At 36.2% G+C, this 18,092-nt stretch overlaps 1 protein-coding gene across 1 annotated transcript; it reads left to right on the top strand.

Moving 5' to 3' along the window:
• The first annotated feature begins 15,082 nt into the window (after positions 1-15,082).
• LOC119798620 (taste receptor type 2 member 1-like) lies at positions 15,083-16,039 on the top strand. Its single transcript, XM_038308171.1, has one exon. It carries the CDS (start codon positions 15,083-15,085, stop codon positions 16,037-16,039), a length of 957 nt encoding a protein of 318 aa, XP_038164099.1.
• Positions 16,040-18,092: the final 2,053 nt, after the last annotated feature.

Raw genomic sequence — 18,092 nt, 5'->3', positions numbered from 1 at the left:
CCGAGCCGACGGAGACCGCAACTCCCGCACACCCCCTCTCACACCGGCCTTTTGACTACGGTGCGGTGCGGCTCTGCGGCTCCGGCAACAGGTCCGGAGATTTAACAGAAGTTCACTTGAGTTCACGTAACTTCACGCGATAACACGGCCCAAATAAAGGATTTTTGCGAGAGCTTGTTGCGGAGGGCTCCGGCACGCCGCAAGGATAGCTTTCTTGCGGAATTTTCTGCAGCGCCGGAGTGTCTCGGTAACCGCAGCCGGACAGCTCAGCAGCCGGTGAGAGAGGTTTACGTCTTTTTAATGACTTGGAATCACTGCGGCGCCGCACCCACCGCACCGCAACGGTAAGACCGGAGTCGGTGTGAGCCTGGGGTAATGTGAGAAGAACAAGAAGCCCTGCAGAGCAGCAGAGGACAATGGCACCATCTGGTGGGTGCACAGTGGAACTGCAAGAGAACAAAACAAGCCCTACAAACTGGAACCCCAACAAATATGTCTGAATCCCACCTTTTAATTGGCATCTTCATTAAAATTAGAATGAATTAATGAAAATTATTAAATAAATATAACCCACACATGCATGGAACATTTAAACTCTATACAGAAAGATCCTGAGGCGGGATTCACACACATTCATTGCTGCAAGGCAACTATGCTACAAACTTTGCCACCATGCAGCCCTCCCTTCCTCCCATCATCCTCATTCGTTTTAGCTTCCCTTCATCTGAAATACATGTTGAGAAATTAGGACTTCAGACCAAGTCCTAATTTTTCAAGCTTTCCCCAGATGTCTAATCTAAGCTTATTCATCCCACTTTTGAAATAAATACTTCATATTTTTGTGCTGCCGTCCTCGCAAATCCTTTTTACTCTGTATAGCTCAGAATTCCGGTAAAAGACATACATGTCAACTGCAGACAGAACAGACTAATGTCACAAAGAAAAAATCACTGTTTATAAAATGTAGAACATAAAGGTCAACTCTCTTGAAGAATGTTGAGCAATTTTAGTCAGGCGATTATGTAGGCCTGTGTTACGTCACAATACATTTCCTGACTAGAGCCATTAACATCTATTATAACTCATTAAAGGAGCCCATATAAAACAACAGAAAAACAACACAACAGAAAACAAAAATATGTGGGTTGGAGTCTTTGCTTTTTCTTGGATTTTTTTTTCCTGGTTGAATGTTGCACTTGTGAATAGGTTTTTGTGCTGATGGTTTTATTTTTTTCATTTACTTTGGAAAAGTTGTTATTATGTCACCATAGAAGCAAGTTTTGTTTGTTTTTTTATGGTTGAGAACAGCTGAGCTCAAACAACACCTGAACTATGACTCCACATACCAAATGGGTTTATGAGCACAGCGCTGGAGCAGGAGCCAACTGGACAGAGTGAAGGAGGAAGTTCAAACCATGTCAAACATCAACCATAATTGGGCAATGGAGTGTTAGCGGTGTTAGGAACATTACTCAAAAAAAAAAAAAAAATATACTTATAATTACTAGAAACTTATCCCAAAAAGTAACTGAATTAGGTACTGCACAATCAAAGTCATTAGTCATTAGGTAAAGAAACAATGCAGTTTCTTTTTTTAAGATATAAAACATTGAAGAATTTAGATAATTTTCCTGTTATTGGAATTGTAACTACATCTAAAAGTTCTGTAATGAAATAAAAGATGTTTGGTATTGAGTAATAAATTTGATAATTAATTTAAAGGACTTCAAATATGAAAACATTTTATACTAATCTGCACAATTTTTCTTATAAGTGACTGGACAACTAAGTCGCAGTATAATTTTGCAGATGTGATTATATTTTTTGTCTGTAATAAAAAGAATAACAAATCAAATAAGATGTTTTAGAACATTTTGTTTTTGCCAACTGATAGCATGCTTTTGCCTAGGTATGAAGCTAAAAAATAAAGCTTCTCAAGCAATTTAACAAAAATAAAAAAAATACTTTGCTACAGAATTAAAAGGGTTTACACTATGAAAGACAATCGATCCATGGTGATGATCAATGATGATCAGCTCTAAAGAAATTTGGAATATCATCAAATATTATGAACTTATGATCACACAAAGTTTATATTTAGCTCTTTACTCTTTTGGGTAACTGAAGCTTTAACTAATGGGAATATTTCTATCCTTTGTGAAGTTTTGAACACTTTCTATGGTGTATGCTTAATCATCTGTAATACTAGATTATCTGCAATCTTGTAAGCAAAATCTTTATCTTTAATTAAAAAAAAACAAAAAATTTGAGAAAATGGTAACTAAGAAGTTGGTAAAAGATATGAATGAAGTGAAAAAGTATTTGAACTTCATGTCAGAGGAACTAAATAAGGTGGTGAAGTAACAGACAGACCTGTAGGATTTAATCAAAGAAGTGAGGTAAATAGAAGCTGTGATCAAAGATAAGGACAAGAAGGTTAAGGGGTTTGAAAAAAAAAATTGGAAGATTAGGAGCAATATAAAAGACCTAGTGATATCTAGATTACAGCAAGTGACAAGCGAGGAGAAGATGCAACAAGAGGTAATCTGCATTCACTTGAAAAGAAGAGTATTCAATTTTTCTACAGAAAAAAAGATATACATGTATATCTGCCTACCACTCTTACCTAGGGTTAGGAATTGATAAGATTTTCACGATTCCAGAGGAACTCTGGTGCTGCCTGGAACCGTTAAGAGAACCGCTAAGCTGCCAAACGGTGCCAAACGGTGCCATGGAATTGGAACACACTGAACAGGTTCTGAACAGGAACCGGTTTTAGATTCCCCATCCCTACTCTTACCTCAGAAGTCTAACAATAGTCCAAATATTATCATTCAATAGGTGAAGTGTAAACATAAAATAGAATTTCTAAAATAGGCAAAAAAACTGAAGATTACAGGAGTATAGATTAGAGAGCATCTTGATCTCACAAGGAGAAATAAAAAAAGAGAAGATTCAAGATACCCAGACAAGAAACTAAAAACTAATAAGTTTGATTAATACACCAGAACAGCTGAAAGTTCTGCTTATCAAAGCATAAAAAAACTGGATGAAGGGTGGTACGCATTAAAGTTAGATAAAACTACTAGAAGGAAAACTAACCGTATTCTCGAAAATGTGCAGGAGTATATACAGTTAAACAGATCGTGTCAAAAATAGGAAATTGTTGGTGTTTATTTTATTCTAAAGGCAAATATCAAATTAACAAAATCCTTAAATCGGTCAAATTTAGGACTGATAGATGAATAATATGGGAGGAAAACTGTCCTTAAATCTGCAGATTGATTTTCTGTTACAGAAATAGCATAGTTTTTTTTTTTATATATATATATATACTTTGACACTTCTTTAATATATCACTTTAGGTCAAATAAAGCATGTTCAATAACTTTTGTGAAGTCCATAGAGACAGATTTTATTTTGTTCGTTAAATACATTTCTAAGGATATGGAGGCGGCTTTAATTGTATTTTTTTTTATTACTAGAAGGTATCTTTTGGTAAACTTTTACTGTCATTTAAATATGTCAAGGCAGAAATAAGTGTCTCTATGATTAGAAATCAAAATGTAATTCGGATATGGCACTAGAGTTTTGTTGTGATGTTTTAGATAAGTTAGATTGGATATAGTCCAATTCATTGAAATTATAATTGAATTAAGATGTCATATTGTTCTGTGGTTTTATTGCTCAAGTTGTGAAACTATACAAGTTACAAGTTTATTTTTTTTTGTATATAGCACGGCTGTCATATATGTAGATAAAAAAAATTTATCCTAGAAATGTCTGAAATGTGTAAAATTTTTTCTACATGGGAACTGCATTTCATAAAGTATCCTTAAGTATTTTTAGGCTGCTTAATGCCATCATTCTGATGCTGACATTAATATATTAATACAGCCGTGTTTAACTAAGTTCACGTTGTTTATGAGCAAGGAAGGCGAAGAAGAGAACGGCAACAGGTTGGTCTAAAACTAGGTGGAAGTTTAGCAACAGCCATTTGATACCAAGCGATTCCTTGATATTTGTTATATTGAAAACATTAGAAATATGTGTAATTTATTCAAACCCATTAAATAATCCGTGTTTCACAATATCACTAAGTGGTGAAGAACACGGACAAAAAGTACACAAGTGAAAAATAATTTTTTGGGTAAATTGTATTTTTAAGAGTAGTTGAAATGCGAATCTTGTACGTATGTGTTGTTGTCCTGAAGTAACTCGCTCCTTAAGTAACTCACTCACAATACTCTCACAGTACTGTAAACTATGTTAGAATCTCAGTTAATTTTGGAATTTTCTTTCAAAGTTTGTGTAAGGTTGAGGCGCTTGAGGGGTAGTTCGCCCAGGGCACCAAAATGGGCTAGCACCGCCCCTGCTCAGAGGTCTGCTCCTTTCCTACCCCATATGGGTAGGAGTTAGGAACAGGCGGTAAGAGCTTTAGTTTGAGGTATTAAGATTGAGCATTAGTATACTGGGTTTGTGGTGTTTCTCTCCCAGAGAGTTGCAGATTTCCCTGCAGGTCGGGGCTGACCCATAATACCCTTTTCCCACTGGCCAAGAAAGCTGTTTAAACCTGCAAAGAAGGTTACAACACCTTGATGTAGAAGAATATTTTTGTATATCTGGTTAAATAAAAAATAAAAAAATCCACAATCCACCTCTCCAGATAGTTTCTTAAAACAAACTGTTTAGAGTGCCTCTTAATTAGAAACTAAAGAAAAAGCCATAAATGAAAGTCTGGTATGTTTCATTAAAATTCAGGGAAGAAAAGCAGGTTTCAGTATACCGTAGTCGGGGTTGCATTCTCTGCATACCTATAATGAGGTAGGGACAATCAAATATATGATATAAAATAAAATGTAAAATGACGTCAACACATTGTAACTGAATGCAGCACCTACTGCCATTTCACCCCAGCAAGGTCTCCACCCAAACTACAAGACAGTAATAATCATGCGCTGTGACCACACGGCTGGATTACTGTAACTCACTTTATACAGGGGTCAGTGACTTGTATATTTCTCATCTTCAGAGGGTTCAAAATGCTGCTGCACGTCTTTTAACAGGTACACGAAAATTCGAACATATTTCCCCTGTTTTAGCTTCCTTACACTGGCTGCCAGTACATTTTAGGATTAATTTTAAAATTCTTTTATTTGTTTTTAAAACTCTTAATGGCCTTGCTCCTTCTTATCTGTCTGAGCTGTTACATTCTTATACACCCTCCCGTTCCCTCAGGTCATCTGATCAGTTGCTTCTGAGGGTCCCAAAGACAAAATGCAAGCTCAGAGGGGACCGTGCTTTTTCTAAGCTGTGGAATGATCTGCCTCTGAGCATAAGACAGGCCTCTTCTCTTGCTGTTTTTAAGTCCCTTCTTAAGACTCATCTTTTTTCCTTGGCTTTTGGCACAATTTGAGAGGTTTTACTTTGTTTTATTCTTTTTGTATACTAATATGTATTTTACACTCGTTTTTTCTCTATTTTATAATTTTATTGTATTTTATGATTGTGTACAGCACTTTGGTCCTGTTCGGTGTATAAAGTGCTTCATAAATAAAGTTGGTATGGTATGGTATGCGCTGCACCAATAACTTTTAAATCAGAGTACAATCTACAGGTGCTGGTCATAAAATTAGAATATCATGAAAAAGTAGATTGATTTCAGTAATTCCATTTAAAAAGTGAAACTTGTATATTATATTCATACATTACATACAAACTCATATATTTCAGATGTTTATTTTGTTTAATTTTGATGATTACAAATGACAACAAATGAAAATCTCAAATTCATCATATGAGAAAATTAGAATATTGTGAAAAGGTTCAAAATTGATGGCCCCTGGTGCCTCACTCTAATCAGCTAATTAACTCAAACCACCTGCAAAAGCCTTTAAATGGTCTTTCAGTCTAGTTCTATAGGCTACACAATCATGGGGAAGACTGCTGACTTGACAGTTGTCCAAAAGACGACCATCGACACCTTGCACAAGGAGGGCAAGACACAAAAGGTCATCGCTAAAGAGGCTGGCTGTTCACAGAGCTCAGTGTCCAAGCACATTAATAGAGAGGCGAAGGGAAGGAAAAGATGTGGTCGAAAAAAGTGTACAAGCAAGAGAGATAACCGCACCCTGGAGAGGATTGTGAAACAAAACCCATTCAAAAATGTGGGGGAGATTCACAAAGAGTGGACTGCAGCTGGAGTGAGTGCTTCAAGAACCACCACACACAGACGTATGAAAGACATGGGTTTCTGCTGTCGCATTCCTTGTGTCAAGCCACTCTTGAACCACAGACAGCGTCAGAAGCGTCTTGCCTGGGCTAAAGAGAAACAGGACTGGACTGCTGGTGAGTGGTCCAAAGTCATGTTCTCTGATGAAAGTAAATTTTGCATTTCCTTTGGAAATCAAGGTCCCAGAGTCTGGAGGAAAAGAAGAGAGGCACTTCATCCACGTTGCTTGAAGTCCAGTGTAAAGTTTCCACAGTCAGTGATGGTTTGGGGTGCCATGTCATCTGCTGGTGTTGGTCCATTGTGTTTTCTGAGGTCCAGGGTCAACGCAGCCACATACCAGGAAGTTTTAGAGCACTTCATGCTTCCTGCAGCTGACCAACTTTTTGGAGATGCAGATTTCATTTTCCAACAGGACTTGGCACCTGCACACAGTGCCAAAGCTACCAGTACCTGGTTGAAGGACCATGGTATCCCTGTTCTTAATTGGCCAGCAAACTCTCCTGACCTTAACCCCATAGAAAATCTATGGGGTATTGTGAAGAAGAAGATGCAATACACCAGACCCAACAATTCAGAAGAGCTAAAAGCCACTATTAGAGCAACCTGGGCTATCATAACACCTGAGCAGTGCCACAGACTGATCGACTCCATGCCACGCCGCATTGCTGCAGTAATACAGGCCAAAGGAGGCCCAACTAAATACTGAGTGCTGTACATGCTCATACTTTTCATGTTCATACTTTTCAGTTGGCCAACATTTCTATAAATCCTTTGTTTTTATTGGTCTTCAGTAATATTCTAATTTTCTGATATGATGAATTTGAGATTTTCATTTGTTGTCATTTGTAATCATCAAAATTAAACAAAATAAACATCTGAAATATATGAGTTTGTATGTAATGTATGAATATAATATACAAGTTTCACTTTTTAAATGGAATTACTGAAATCAATCTACTTTTTCATGATATTCTAATTTTATGACCAGCACCTGTATAACAAGATATCTGATGAGAAGATAACACATATTCTGGTAAGTTTAAGTAAAAAAAGAAAAAGTTAGTGGGATTGAAAAAAAACATCCTGGAACTATATGTTAGAACCTTGAAATGAGTGTAACTATACCATTGAAGATTACAGACAGTATTTGGATTATAAAACAGCTCAAGTAGGAACATGTAATCCACATTATAAGTAGCTCTATGGAGTTGCAGAGGATTTGCTTCATGAGTCACTATAGCTGTACCAGTCTGTATCTTTCCTTTATCTAGTTTGGGCAGTGACTATAAGCACATTTAAGATACAATACAAGCATAGTGCTTTACAAAAGATATCAATAGCATCATGCAAAGTTTTGAAGTATCTTTATGACAGGATTGTGTTGTGTTCATAGATGTCACAGGGATGGCTATCTGTGCTCCTCCTGTTTCGGATGCATCCCAATTTTCAAAAATGTCAGAATTAGTTTGTTTTGGATATTGTCCAATTGTTGAATAACTATTGCAAATGAAACCCTATATGAGTTGTTGCCACCTGTCCTTGCTCATTAAACACAAACATAGGGCTCTATCATCAATCAACAAAACATGATACACCTGTCTTTTTGACTCAACGTTGTTGCTGCTGTTGGTTAGCCACCTGCTGTCATTCATACTGTCGACCTCCTAGTTTTATATCTGGTGTATCCTCCTCTGGACTGTCATCTCCACTCTACATCGACATGTACATGGCGGCTGATCTCCTCTGGCTCCGTGGGTTTCTGTCTGCGCCTCCTCTGCCAGTTCTCCAGCTACACCTGGAGATTGCGCTCCTTTCCCGCCGGAGATACATCTTACGTGAATCTTGCAGAATTTCCACATCAATGACTCCAATCCTATAATGTCATTCTGGTCCACCTCTCGCCGATATTCCAGTCGGGCTAGTGACTTCAGTTCACTAACTAGCTTGGCTAAGGCAGCAAGCCCGGCTTTAACAGACCAAACAACTACCGCCATAACAATTACACCGTCAACTGTGGTCTCCTGAATGTCCTCTCTCTTACAAACTAGGGTCAACTCATTCAGGATCCCCTCAATGACTGTATGCTGGACTTTTTCTGTCTTACGGAGACCTGGCAACAACCTAATGACTTCTCCCAGCTCAATGCCTCCACTCCACCTGGGTTTGTTTACCACTCTCTTCCTGGTGGCTCCGGCTGTGGGGGTGGTCTTACACTGCTCCATCGCGAGAAGAGGAAGAGGTTTCCAGTTTCCACTGCAGTTTTCCACTCTATGCAATGCTCTGCATCCCAGCTCTGGAACTCACTACCTCCTGACAGTATTGACTTTCTCTTCTTATTCAAAACCAGAATCAAAAACCATCTGTTCCAGCTTGCTTATGTGTAAATACTTTGCTCTTTTCTCTCCCCATAACTTTTTTATGTTCCTGTATTTGTATTTTCTTAATTTAATTTTTATACTCTGTAAAGTGACCTTGAGTATCCACAAAGGCGCTGTTAGATACAATGTATTATTATTATTATTATTATTATTATTATTATTATTATTATTATTATTATTATTATTATTATTAATACAGTGTAGCTGTTAGTGGATTTTTTGTTTTTTTTTTTCATTTTTTTTTCATTCAGTTTTGATTATTCTCTGGATTTTTTTTTTTTTTTTTCGGATACTTTTTCTTTCTTAATCACATGTAAAAACTTAACCTGCAAGCTTTTGATAAGTGTTTACATTTTTAAGAGGCAGATGGTGTACAGTAGCAATGAAAAGTTTTATTTTGGTCCGTTGTATGTTGAATGTTTAACTTTGAGAGGTGTGAATTGTTTTGCAATATGTATGTATCCCCTTATAAAAAAGAATGGATCATGTACAAATCTCATCCTTTTTCATTTATCTTAATAAACTAAAACATCAACTAATTACCCCTTAATCTTTCAGTAATTTAGTGAATGTAGTTATTCCCATAATATAGTATAGTATAGTATAGTATAGTATAGTATAGTATAGTATAGTATAGTATAGTATAGTATAGTATAGTATAGTATAGTATAGTATAGTATAGGTGAGTGGGCTTCAACAAAATCATTTAGTTTTGTACCACAAGATGGCGCTTCTGTTCCACAAATTAATTGTCTCCTGTTCAACACTCCTTACAAATCATCTTCGAACAATAGTCACACTCTGTGTCCATCCAGCAAGTTTTAAGCCTCCTCTGTATGCTGATTTATGATTAAATTTTAAGAAATCTATTTTTAGAACACAACAACAGATTCTTAGATAGAGAAGAAAGAATGGTTTAATGTTTTAATCAAGGTGGTTAGCAAAAAAGTGCCTTTTCCAGTAACTTTTCCATTCAATTAATTAAGTAAATAACGTATTTTATTTACTTAATCATATTATGATAATTTAATTTTGCTGATGGGAAAGTTTATAAAAATCTTTATTTTGGCTGCTGAAATAAGGGCTTAACACAGAGATGTATACAAGTTTGTATGGCTGTATTTCATACATTTGAAGTAACACTTTTTTTTGCAAGTTAAATGTTTCCTGTGACCATTACTGTGTTTTTGCATGATTTGGATCATTTACTTCAACTCTTCGACGCTTCGTGCTATTGCTGCAGTCAATATGTTAATTTTTTTTCTTTTTTTTTTTTTACAGTAAACAGAGCAATTTGCGATTTACTTAAATTCAAATGTAAAGGATCCATTTCAGTTTTTGTTCTGTCAGACACCTGTGTTTTAGGTTATTGCACTGATGCAAAATGAAATGCAAAACCAGAGACAATATTCAAAGTGTGTTTTATTTGAATTTTGAAAAGATGAACAGACAGTAGATTTAGGTATGTGAAAGAGGTTTTGTGTATGCACCAAAATAAGTGTATGAGTGTAGGGGCGTGTCTATATTGCTCATGTGTGTTTCCTTTTTTCCTGTTTTCATGTGGCATTTCATGTTGTGACTTTAAGATTTATTCTATTCCCAGTCATATCTGGTGTTCTGTTAGAAGTTTTTTAAAATTAAAATGATTTTAGTGTACAGATTTTTTGTACTTTTTTTAATTGTCAGTCAGTTACAAACTTAATAACAACAGGGAGCTGTTTCATAAACTTGGCTTGGTTTTAAAATAAAATTTTGCTGGCCAAGTCAGACTTATTTTGATCCCATTGAGGTTTCATAATGCTGCCTCACTCTGAGATTGACTCAGTAACCATAGCAATTGACCAAGTGGGCTTTAGACTTAGACAAGTTTTATTTTATTTTGTTTTGTAAAACTTTCATGACATTTTCATGTCTTAAGGTGCATCAGTGATCAATGTAAACGGTAAGGGAAAAAAAAAACATGGTGCAAAAGTACGCATTTATATAGGAGTTCAGAGCATTTAATATATATGGCGCAATTATGCAGTGTTTTGGTTTGGTGTCAGTGTGATGCAGAGTCTGTGAAATGATTTAGGGTTTTTTCAACAGTTCAGCTGTCTGATGGTGGTGGGGAAGAAGCTGTTTCGGAATCTGCTGGTCCTGCATCGGATGCTTTGAGGTCTTAAAGTCTTAAAACTAGCACTGCATTAGCGCCTCTGCAACACAGACAGGGAGCTAATCACCTGGTTATGTGAATAGGATGAAGGAAAACAACATGTTTTTTCTTTCTGGACTGGGATTACCCACCTCTGTGCGGTCCAGTATCCAGAAAAGGAAAAGTTAATTACATTTATAAATTATATGGTAAGTGATGTGAGTGTTTGAAAAAAAAAAATATCTAAAAAAATATGTACAGTTACAAATCAATGTATAAAGTAATACTTTTGTCATACTTTCAGTTCTGGGTACAGACCCGGGTTTTCTCTCTCTCTCTACTATGCAGGGTGTGACGGGCAGCTGCTCCCCATCACCGCTAATTATAGCCTTCCTTAAGGAGTGGAAAATTAGAGGAGGGCTTCGGGTCTTTCTCCCTTCCAGCTTGGCACTTGACCGACCAAAGTCCTAGAACGCTTCTGCACTTGGTCAATAAGTCTCACTTACACTATTTGTCTGATTCAGAGTCAATCTTTTCTAAACATGACAGCTTTCTGTTATATTACATATCATTGAGTTAGTTGCCTTCTGTGGTTGAGTTGATTTAGATTTTTAGCAGTCTTTGCTGGGGTTGACTGCAAATGTGAGTCTTTTACAAATCAGGTAAAATCTCTCTTTGGAACACAGTTTTGTTATCATCTGATAACCCAAACTCACAAAATAAAGATAATATAAACACACCAAAAGTGAACTCCCTGTTCCTGTAATATATATTTCAGGTTACTTTTTTTTTTTTCAGATACAGTGGGATACATGTTGTGCTTCCATGAGCAGTGAGTAGAGGGTTAAAGGAAGCTGTCCTGGAAGTCTTGAGGGAGTCTAGATGGGAATTTTCAGGGGTTTTTTTTTGGTTGGAACCAAAGATTAATTTAAAGAAACATCGTAAATGTTCCTAATAATTTAATTCACTTGATATTGGATTCACTGTGGCTACATGGTGGAACAATGTGTAGCACTGTTGCAAAGAAAGTCCTGAGGGTTTGATTCCTGGTATCTTTCTGCACAGAGTTTGCATGTTCTCCCTTTCCATGCATGGGTTCTCTCATAACAACTAGCTTAACATGACAGCTAGCTTAATTGGCTTCTTAATTATAAATTAATTGGCTAGCTTAATTATAAATTGTCCTTAGGTGTGTTTGTGTGTGTAAGTGTGCATGGTTGTAAGCGACAGACAATCTGTCAGGGGGGCTTCACCACCTTTTGCTGTAGAAAGGCACCAGCTCCAACGAGACCCTGATGGGATAAGCGGAAGAAGTTGGATGGCTGGGTTCACTGTTTTGTTTTCAGCGATTGAGTTTATTTCTGTGTGTATGAGAATATTTACATAGCGTGACAATGTTGAATTTACCCTTGCAAACTTGATAAAGAGAACTATAAACTCATATTTTCTTGTGGTTTCATTTTGAAAATCCAAAACAGATGTTGTTGGAACTTGTTGAGGCACATCTGGAGGTTTTCTATCAGTCTTAATTAAAAACATTCACTGAAAGCATACATTTCAGCAGCAAGATTGGGAGCAACTTACAAAAGAATGAAAAAACATAGAGATTCTAAAGCTGAAATTCAACTTCAGTTGTGGATAAAACCTCTGGAGGGGTTATTTTATCCTTACAAAATGCAAGCATTCACTGAAAACAAACAAACAAACAGCAATTTAGTTCAGTCACATCTGGATGTGTTCAGCTGTCATTCTGAATTGATAGCATTTACTGAAAACTAAAGTGTAGCATCATGGTTGACTGCAACGTAGCACAAACAGAACAACACTGCCGGTTTTGTGGAGCTTTGATTTTGAAATTCCAAATAGGATCTGTAACGCCATGAGTCACATCTACTTTAGAGATGTTCTACTATCATTTCAAAATGGAAGCATTCACTGTAAACAGATAGTTTAACCGCAATAGGGATGGCAACTTTGATCAAAATGATTCAGTGTCTTTATTACAGGGGCTTTAGTTTTGAAATTCCAAATTATATGTGGATGAAACTTTAGGGGTGTTCTACTTTGCTTCAGAAGAGGAGGTATTCGCTGAAAACTAATAGTTTAGAAGTAAGATTGACAGCAACTTAGTTTGAAGTGACTGAATATAGAGATTTTTAGGGGCTTTCATTTTGAAATTGAAATTCCCTATGATTTAGTTGTCATGATCCTGGCACTGATGACTGGCTTAATGGTTCATTCCAGTCTACTGCCGAGCTCCACCCAGTTTCTCATCACTGTTCATCTGCTCTGCTCTCAGTCATCAGTGTCATATTATTCAAGCCTTTGGTGAGAATTCTCTAGTGTACCTGTTGTTGTTGTTCTGATTTCCTGATTCTAACCAGTTCTGCTTTCGGACCTTTGAGCCTGCTGTTCCTGTTTCGGATTTGTTTGCCTGATTTGTCTTCGGGCTCCTGTTGGTTTCTGCTTGTGGATCTGTCTCCTGACTTCGACTTGGATTTCCCCTCGGCCTCTCTTCGGATCTGTGATCTTCTGCTCTGTACTCCTGTTTACCTCTATGACACAGGGGCTTTGTTTTCTGGAAGCTCCTGCCTTCCTTCGCCTTTCGCCTTTTTTGGGTCTGCTCCTCAACCAGTTTGGCAGTCTTCAGGCTCCAACTGTCATGGTTTTCCCCTTATGGGACTTTGAGTTTTTAGTTTTCATTTTTTACTATTAATTCTGTTTTTTTTATCTTTGATTTATTTTACAATTTGTGTTATATTTAAGCTGGTCTTTACTTTCTCTCTCTGTTACCCCTTGTGACTGTCCTTTTTCCCCTAGCTCCCTTCTACTCACTTACATCCACACCTGCTCCATATCATCTGATTACCTCAGTCTCTGTTCTGTATCCCATATATACTCTCCCTATGCTGATATTCAGTGGTGGTTCCTTGTTGATTGTTAGTTGCTTCCTCACCTTTGGCTTTCCACATGAGTTTTACCTGATGTTTGCTGTTTTTTTGGTTCTCAGTATTTTTGCGTTTTGGATGTTTGCCTCATATTGCAATTAATCTACAAGAACTCATATCTGCCTCACTCATCTCTGCTTATCTGCATGTAACATGGCATAACTACTATATTTTTAAAGTGGTAGGTATGCCGGATCACCACTGGGCCTCTCATGTTGATGCCGTGATGGAAATTCTAAAGTTCTTGTATACTGTGTGCTAATAAGAGTCAGACAAATATTTAATTTATCCTTTGTAAAACTATGGGATCCAAATAGGAATTATCTTGCCCCCATTGGAGCCACCCTGACCATGGGCCTTCTTTCATTCCTCTTAATTTCATTTTATGTCTGTTCAGTGTTAATTCAGTGAGGATCACCCTTATTTTCTTTGTCAGCGTCATACTTTAAAGGTGTGTCTGACAAAGGGTCAGAAAAACGAGAAAAAATACAGACGGAGTTCAACCAGAATACAAACTCTTGTACTAACCAAAGGAAAATAAATACTATCCAAACCAATTCGAATACTTTCTGAGCAGAACACAAGAAATAACAAAAACTCTACACATACTAAAAAAAAATTAAAAAAGCGATTATATAGATTTTAGATATTAACAGAAATAAGAATTTTGAACACAAATTCCAGTGGATTGTGACAACTTCCTTTTCGTCTGTGAAACCTTAAGGTGGCTGCATCATGTTTTAGGTTTTTTCAAATTACATTATTGGAGGACAAAAATCAACATTTTATTTAAAGTAGAACAAATACATCTTTTCTATCTATAAAATATGGAGATTGTACTGCTATCATTGTTATCTATTCTACCTCATTTTAAATCACCATCATTTATAAAGCAAGTAGCACTGCATTCAAGGTAAAGAGAACATCTGTGATTTCCGCATGGTTTGTGTTTAATATCATATTTGCATAACTTGCATAGCAATTATATAAATTTAAAGAACTTGAGAATATATAGTTTTTGATGTCAGATTAATTTGTTTGTCGCATTATTTGCCCATCTACTAAAGCAGGAGAAAATAAAAGCAGCAGAATTCAATTTTAACAATCATTGCTTATACTGAACATGAATCCTTTGCTAAATCATGCATGCTGAAATGGTGGTGATAAAGATAACAATACACATGGAATGATAAATGCATCCAAAAAGGATGGTTTTTCAAAGGTCATTTGAAAGTATCAAAACCTATTTGCATGATATGCAAAAAGCTGCAGAACTTTAACTCTGCACAAAATAGCATCTTTCCACTATCTTTCCAGCTGGTGTGGGTCTCCACCGAAAAGAAAGAGTAAAAGATCTACACATTAAAAAAATAGAGCACATGACAAAAAGATGAATTACCTAACCTGGACTTTGATTAATGTGCCTCTTGGGGTAATTAACTTTACATGCAATGGATTTTACATCTTCTGCGTGGTGTGTCCGCTCCAGGGAGAAAGGATCAAGCAACCTCTGAAGCTTCTTTTGAGCTCATTGATTGTCAGCACTGCTATTTACCTACTGACAGTCCTTGGATTATTTTTTTCTGAGGAGATTAAGGAAAACAACATTGCTCAGATTTGTCTAGTGATCTCACTTGGCTGTTTGTCCGTCAGTGTTTCCTCCTTTGCCTGGCTGAACTTTTTCTACTATACACAGATTGTTCCTGGACAAAGAGCCCTCTTTACTTGGATTAAGAAAAATATCAAACCAATCATCTACTCTGTTGTGCTTTTAGAAAACATTTGCAACTTACTGGATTTTAGTTTGATGTTTTTAGTTCTTAACAACACTGAACTCAATATGACAACTACTGGGACACATGCATCTCTTTTCATACCTCCAGAGGACTTTCTGCACCAGCCTCTAGATATATATATCATTAGGATTTTCCTCCTGAAATCTCGCTTTTATACCTCCTTTATTGTGATGATGACATCCAGTGGTATCACAGTAGTGTACCTGGGAAGGCACATCCGGCGTATGGTTATAAATGGACAGTCCCTTTCCAGTGTAGTGCTTAGTAGTCAGCTAAGGGTCACCATCACTGGAATCCTTCAGGGTCTCCTCTATTTTTCCTTTGCTTTGTGGCGGGAGAACGCATCTGCTTCTCAGCACAATCTGTCAGCTTTCATAGATCCTCACATACGATCAACTGTCGTCAGCTTCTACATGTTGGGCGTCACATTTAACCTGGGAGCTGGTCAGTCTGTGTTCAGGCAGAGAGCCGCAGATATGTGGAGCAGAGCAGGTCAGTGCTGCAAACGTCTGGAGCCGAAGACAAGGAGCAACGGTGTAAATCCTATTTGACCTGCAGGGAAACTGCATGTCATCATTGACTATTTCAATAATCATGAACAAATATGGTTCATGTATGATTATGAACTTTTTTTTTATTGAATCAGGGATTCCTACTTCACTTTTATGATGTGCATTTTTTTTTTTAATTCATGGATAAAAGTTAATTTCACATCGCTTGCAATCTCTTTTATCTTCGATCCAGGCAAGTGTCCAGAAGTGTAACTCTGTAAGTCTGTTAGAAGTGTTGTTATTTATTTCTTAAAAGAAACAAGCCTAATATTTCCTCTTTGATACAAAGTACTACTGTAAGCTTTGTGTACGATTTTTTTTCTTTCATCCATATCACGTAGAAAAACATACAAGAAGAATTAAAATGCATATAAAATAAAATTCAAATTCATAAAAACACTCCTTTGAGGAGGTAATATTTCACTGGATTATTTCTACTGTATATTCCCTGTATCATGAAGTTTATGTGTGTCTGAAATGTTAAAGTGAAATAGACTGAATAAATATGTTAAGCATAAATTGTTCCCAAATTTCCTGTAAGCTGTTTTGGTTCTTTGCCTTTTGCAACATTGCACTCTTTTGGTGTTATGCCAATAAATGCTGATGTGACTTATGTTTTTTATTAAAATAACAAAAGAAAGTGTGATTCATGATTAAATCACGTGCAGTTAGCTCTGTACACATATGGGATAAATTTACCACAACTGCGATTCAAAATACAAGAATATGTCAACAAAAATTATTTAACTACAAGTCTAGCATATCATGGCTGAAAAAACAATTGTCCAAACTAAAGAAACTCAGCTATAATAGGCTACTATGTACACTTTTTGAAAGGAAAATGGTTGAAAACTACAGTCAACAACATGATGCTATCACAGTCAGGCATGGATTTTAGATTTAAGTACAAACATTTATATTGCTGTTTGGAATTAGGTCGAAATTAATATTAGAACAATTAATCAATTTACAATTAAAATCAAAGAGGTAAAAACACATTATTTGATAAAATAAAATTTTATTAAATGTAAATAATGTTTAGGTAATGATTCTCAACTTTCTATGATTACACCTGTGGGAATAATTAAGGAAAAACACCATAGCTTGTTTAGCCAGGTCTGATTTATGGAGACAATAGAGCTAGTAGATAGTGGACATTAGGGGATTTGTTTTAAAGACTCATTGGTGATATTTTAGCAGTTAAGTGTAATGAGCATTTTTTCTTTTTTTCTTTTTTTTTTATCATTTTAGCCATGTACCATGTATGTTTTTTTCTTAAGTGCCTCAAACCTTCTAAATATTTTCAAAGAAAGTAAGTTCTTTTCTGCATGTTGTTTAATGTGCTTAGAAATGTGTTATGCCTATACAAAAGAGACTAGAAACCATTTGATAATGGTAAAATAAGTTTATATGCAAAAAGCATCCATCCTGAGAATGTACATATGTTGATATCTTTCATTTGTTTAAGTCCTTTATGTTGTATATTACTTTAGATCCAGGCTTTCATTTGGCAACTAAGTGGAAACTAATATATGTTCCACATTTTTTCAGTTGACAACATGCCTCACAGCTTTTAGATGGATGTGTTGCAATAAGGTGTAGAAATGTATTTAACTTTGTATGACTTAGTCTTCTGCAGGGACATCTGAATACATCTGCAGCTTTACATACACAGTGAACACTAAGGTTCACACTGTAAATCCAGGGCTTTCTAGATCTTACACCACTTGGAATCAAATGTTTTTTCTTTCTTTTTTTTAAATTTAATTTATTTTAAGCCACTGGATATTGGATTTTTCTTCATTATTTTCAAACGTTGATCGAAGGCTCTAACTGGCTTAGCTGCAATTTGCAACTTTGTTGTTCACTCCCTGCACACAGGAACAACATCATACCTTTGCTTTTTTTGCAATTATACATTAAAATATATATTTTTTTACCAACAAACTGGGCAAAGAAACAAAGTAGAACACACAAAAATTTAAAAATATATGGAAGCAGGATAGTTTTGAACTTTATTGAACTTGCATTGGAGGAAGTTACCTCTGCATTT

This window comes from Cyprinodon tularosa, unplaced genomic scaffold, assembly GCF_016077235.1.
Source record: "Cyprinodon tularosa strain WSP-4 unplaced genomic scaffold, ASM1607723v1 ctg630, whole genome shotgun sequence".
In the NCBI taxonomy this organism is placed as follows: Eukaryota; Metazoa; Chordata; class Actinopteri; order Cyprinodontiformes; family Cyprinodontidae; genus Cyprinodon; species Cyprinodon tularosa.
The sequence above is the reverse complement of the archived record's forward strand: the minus strand, read 5'-3'. Positions and strand labels throughout refer to the sequence as shown.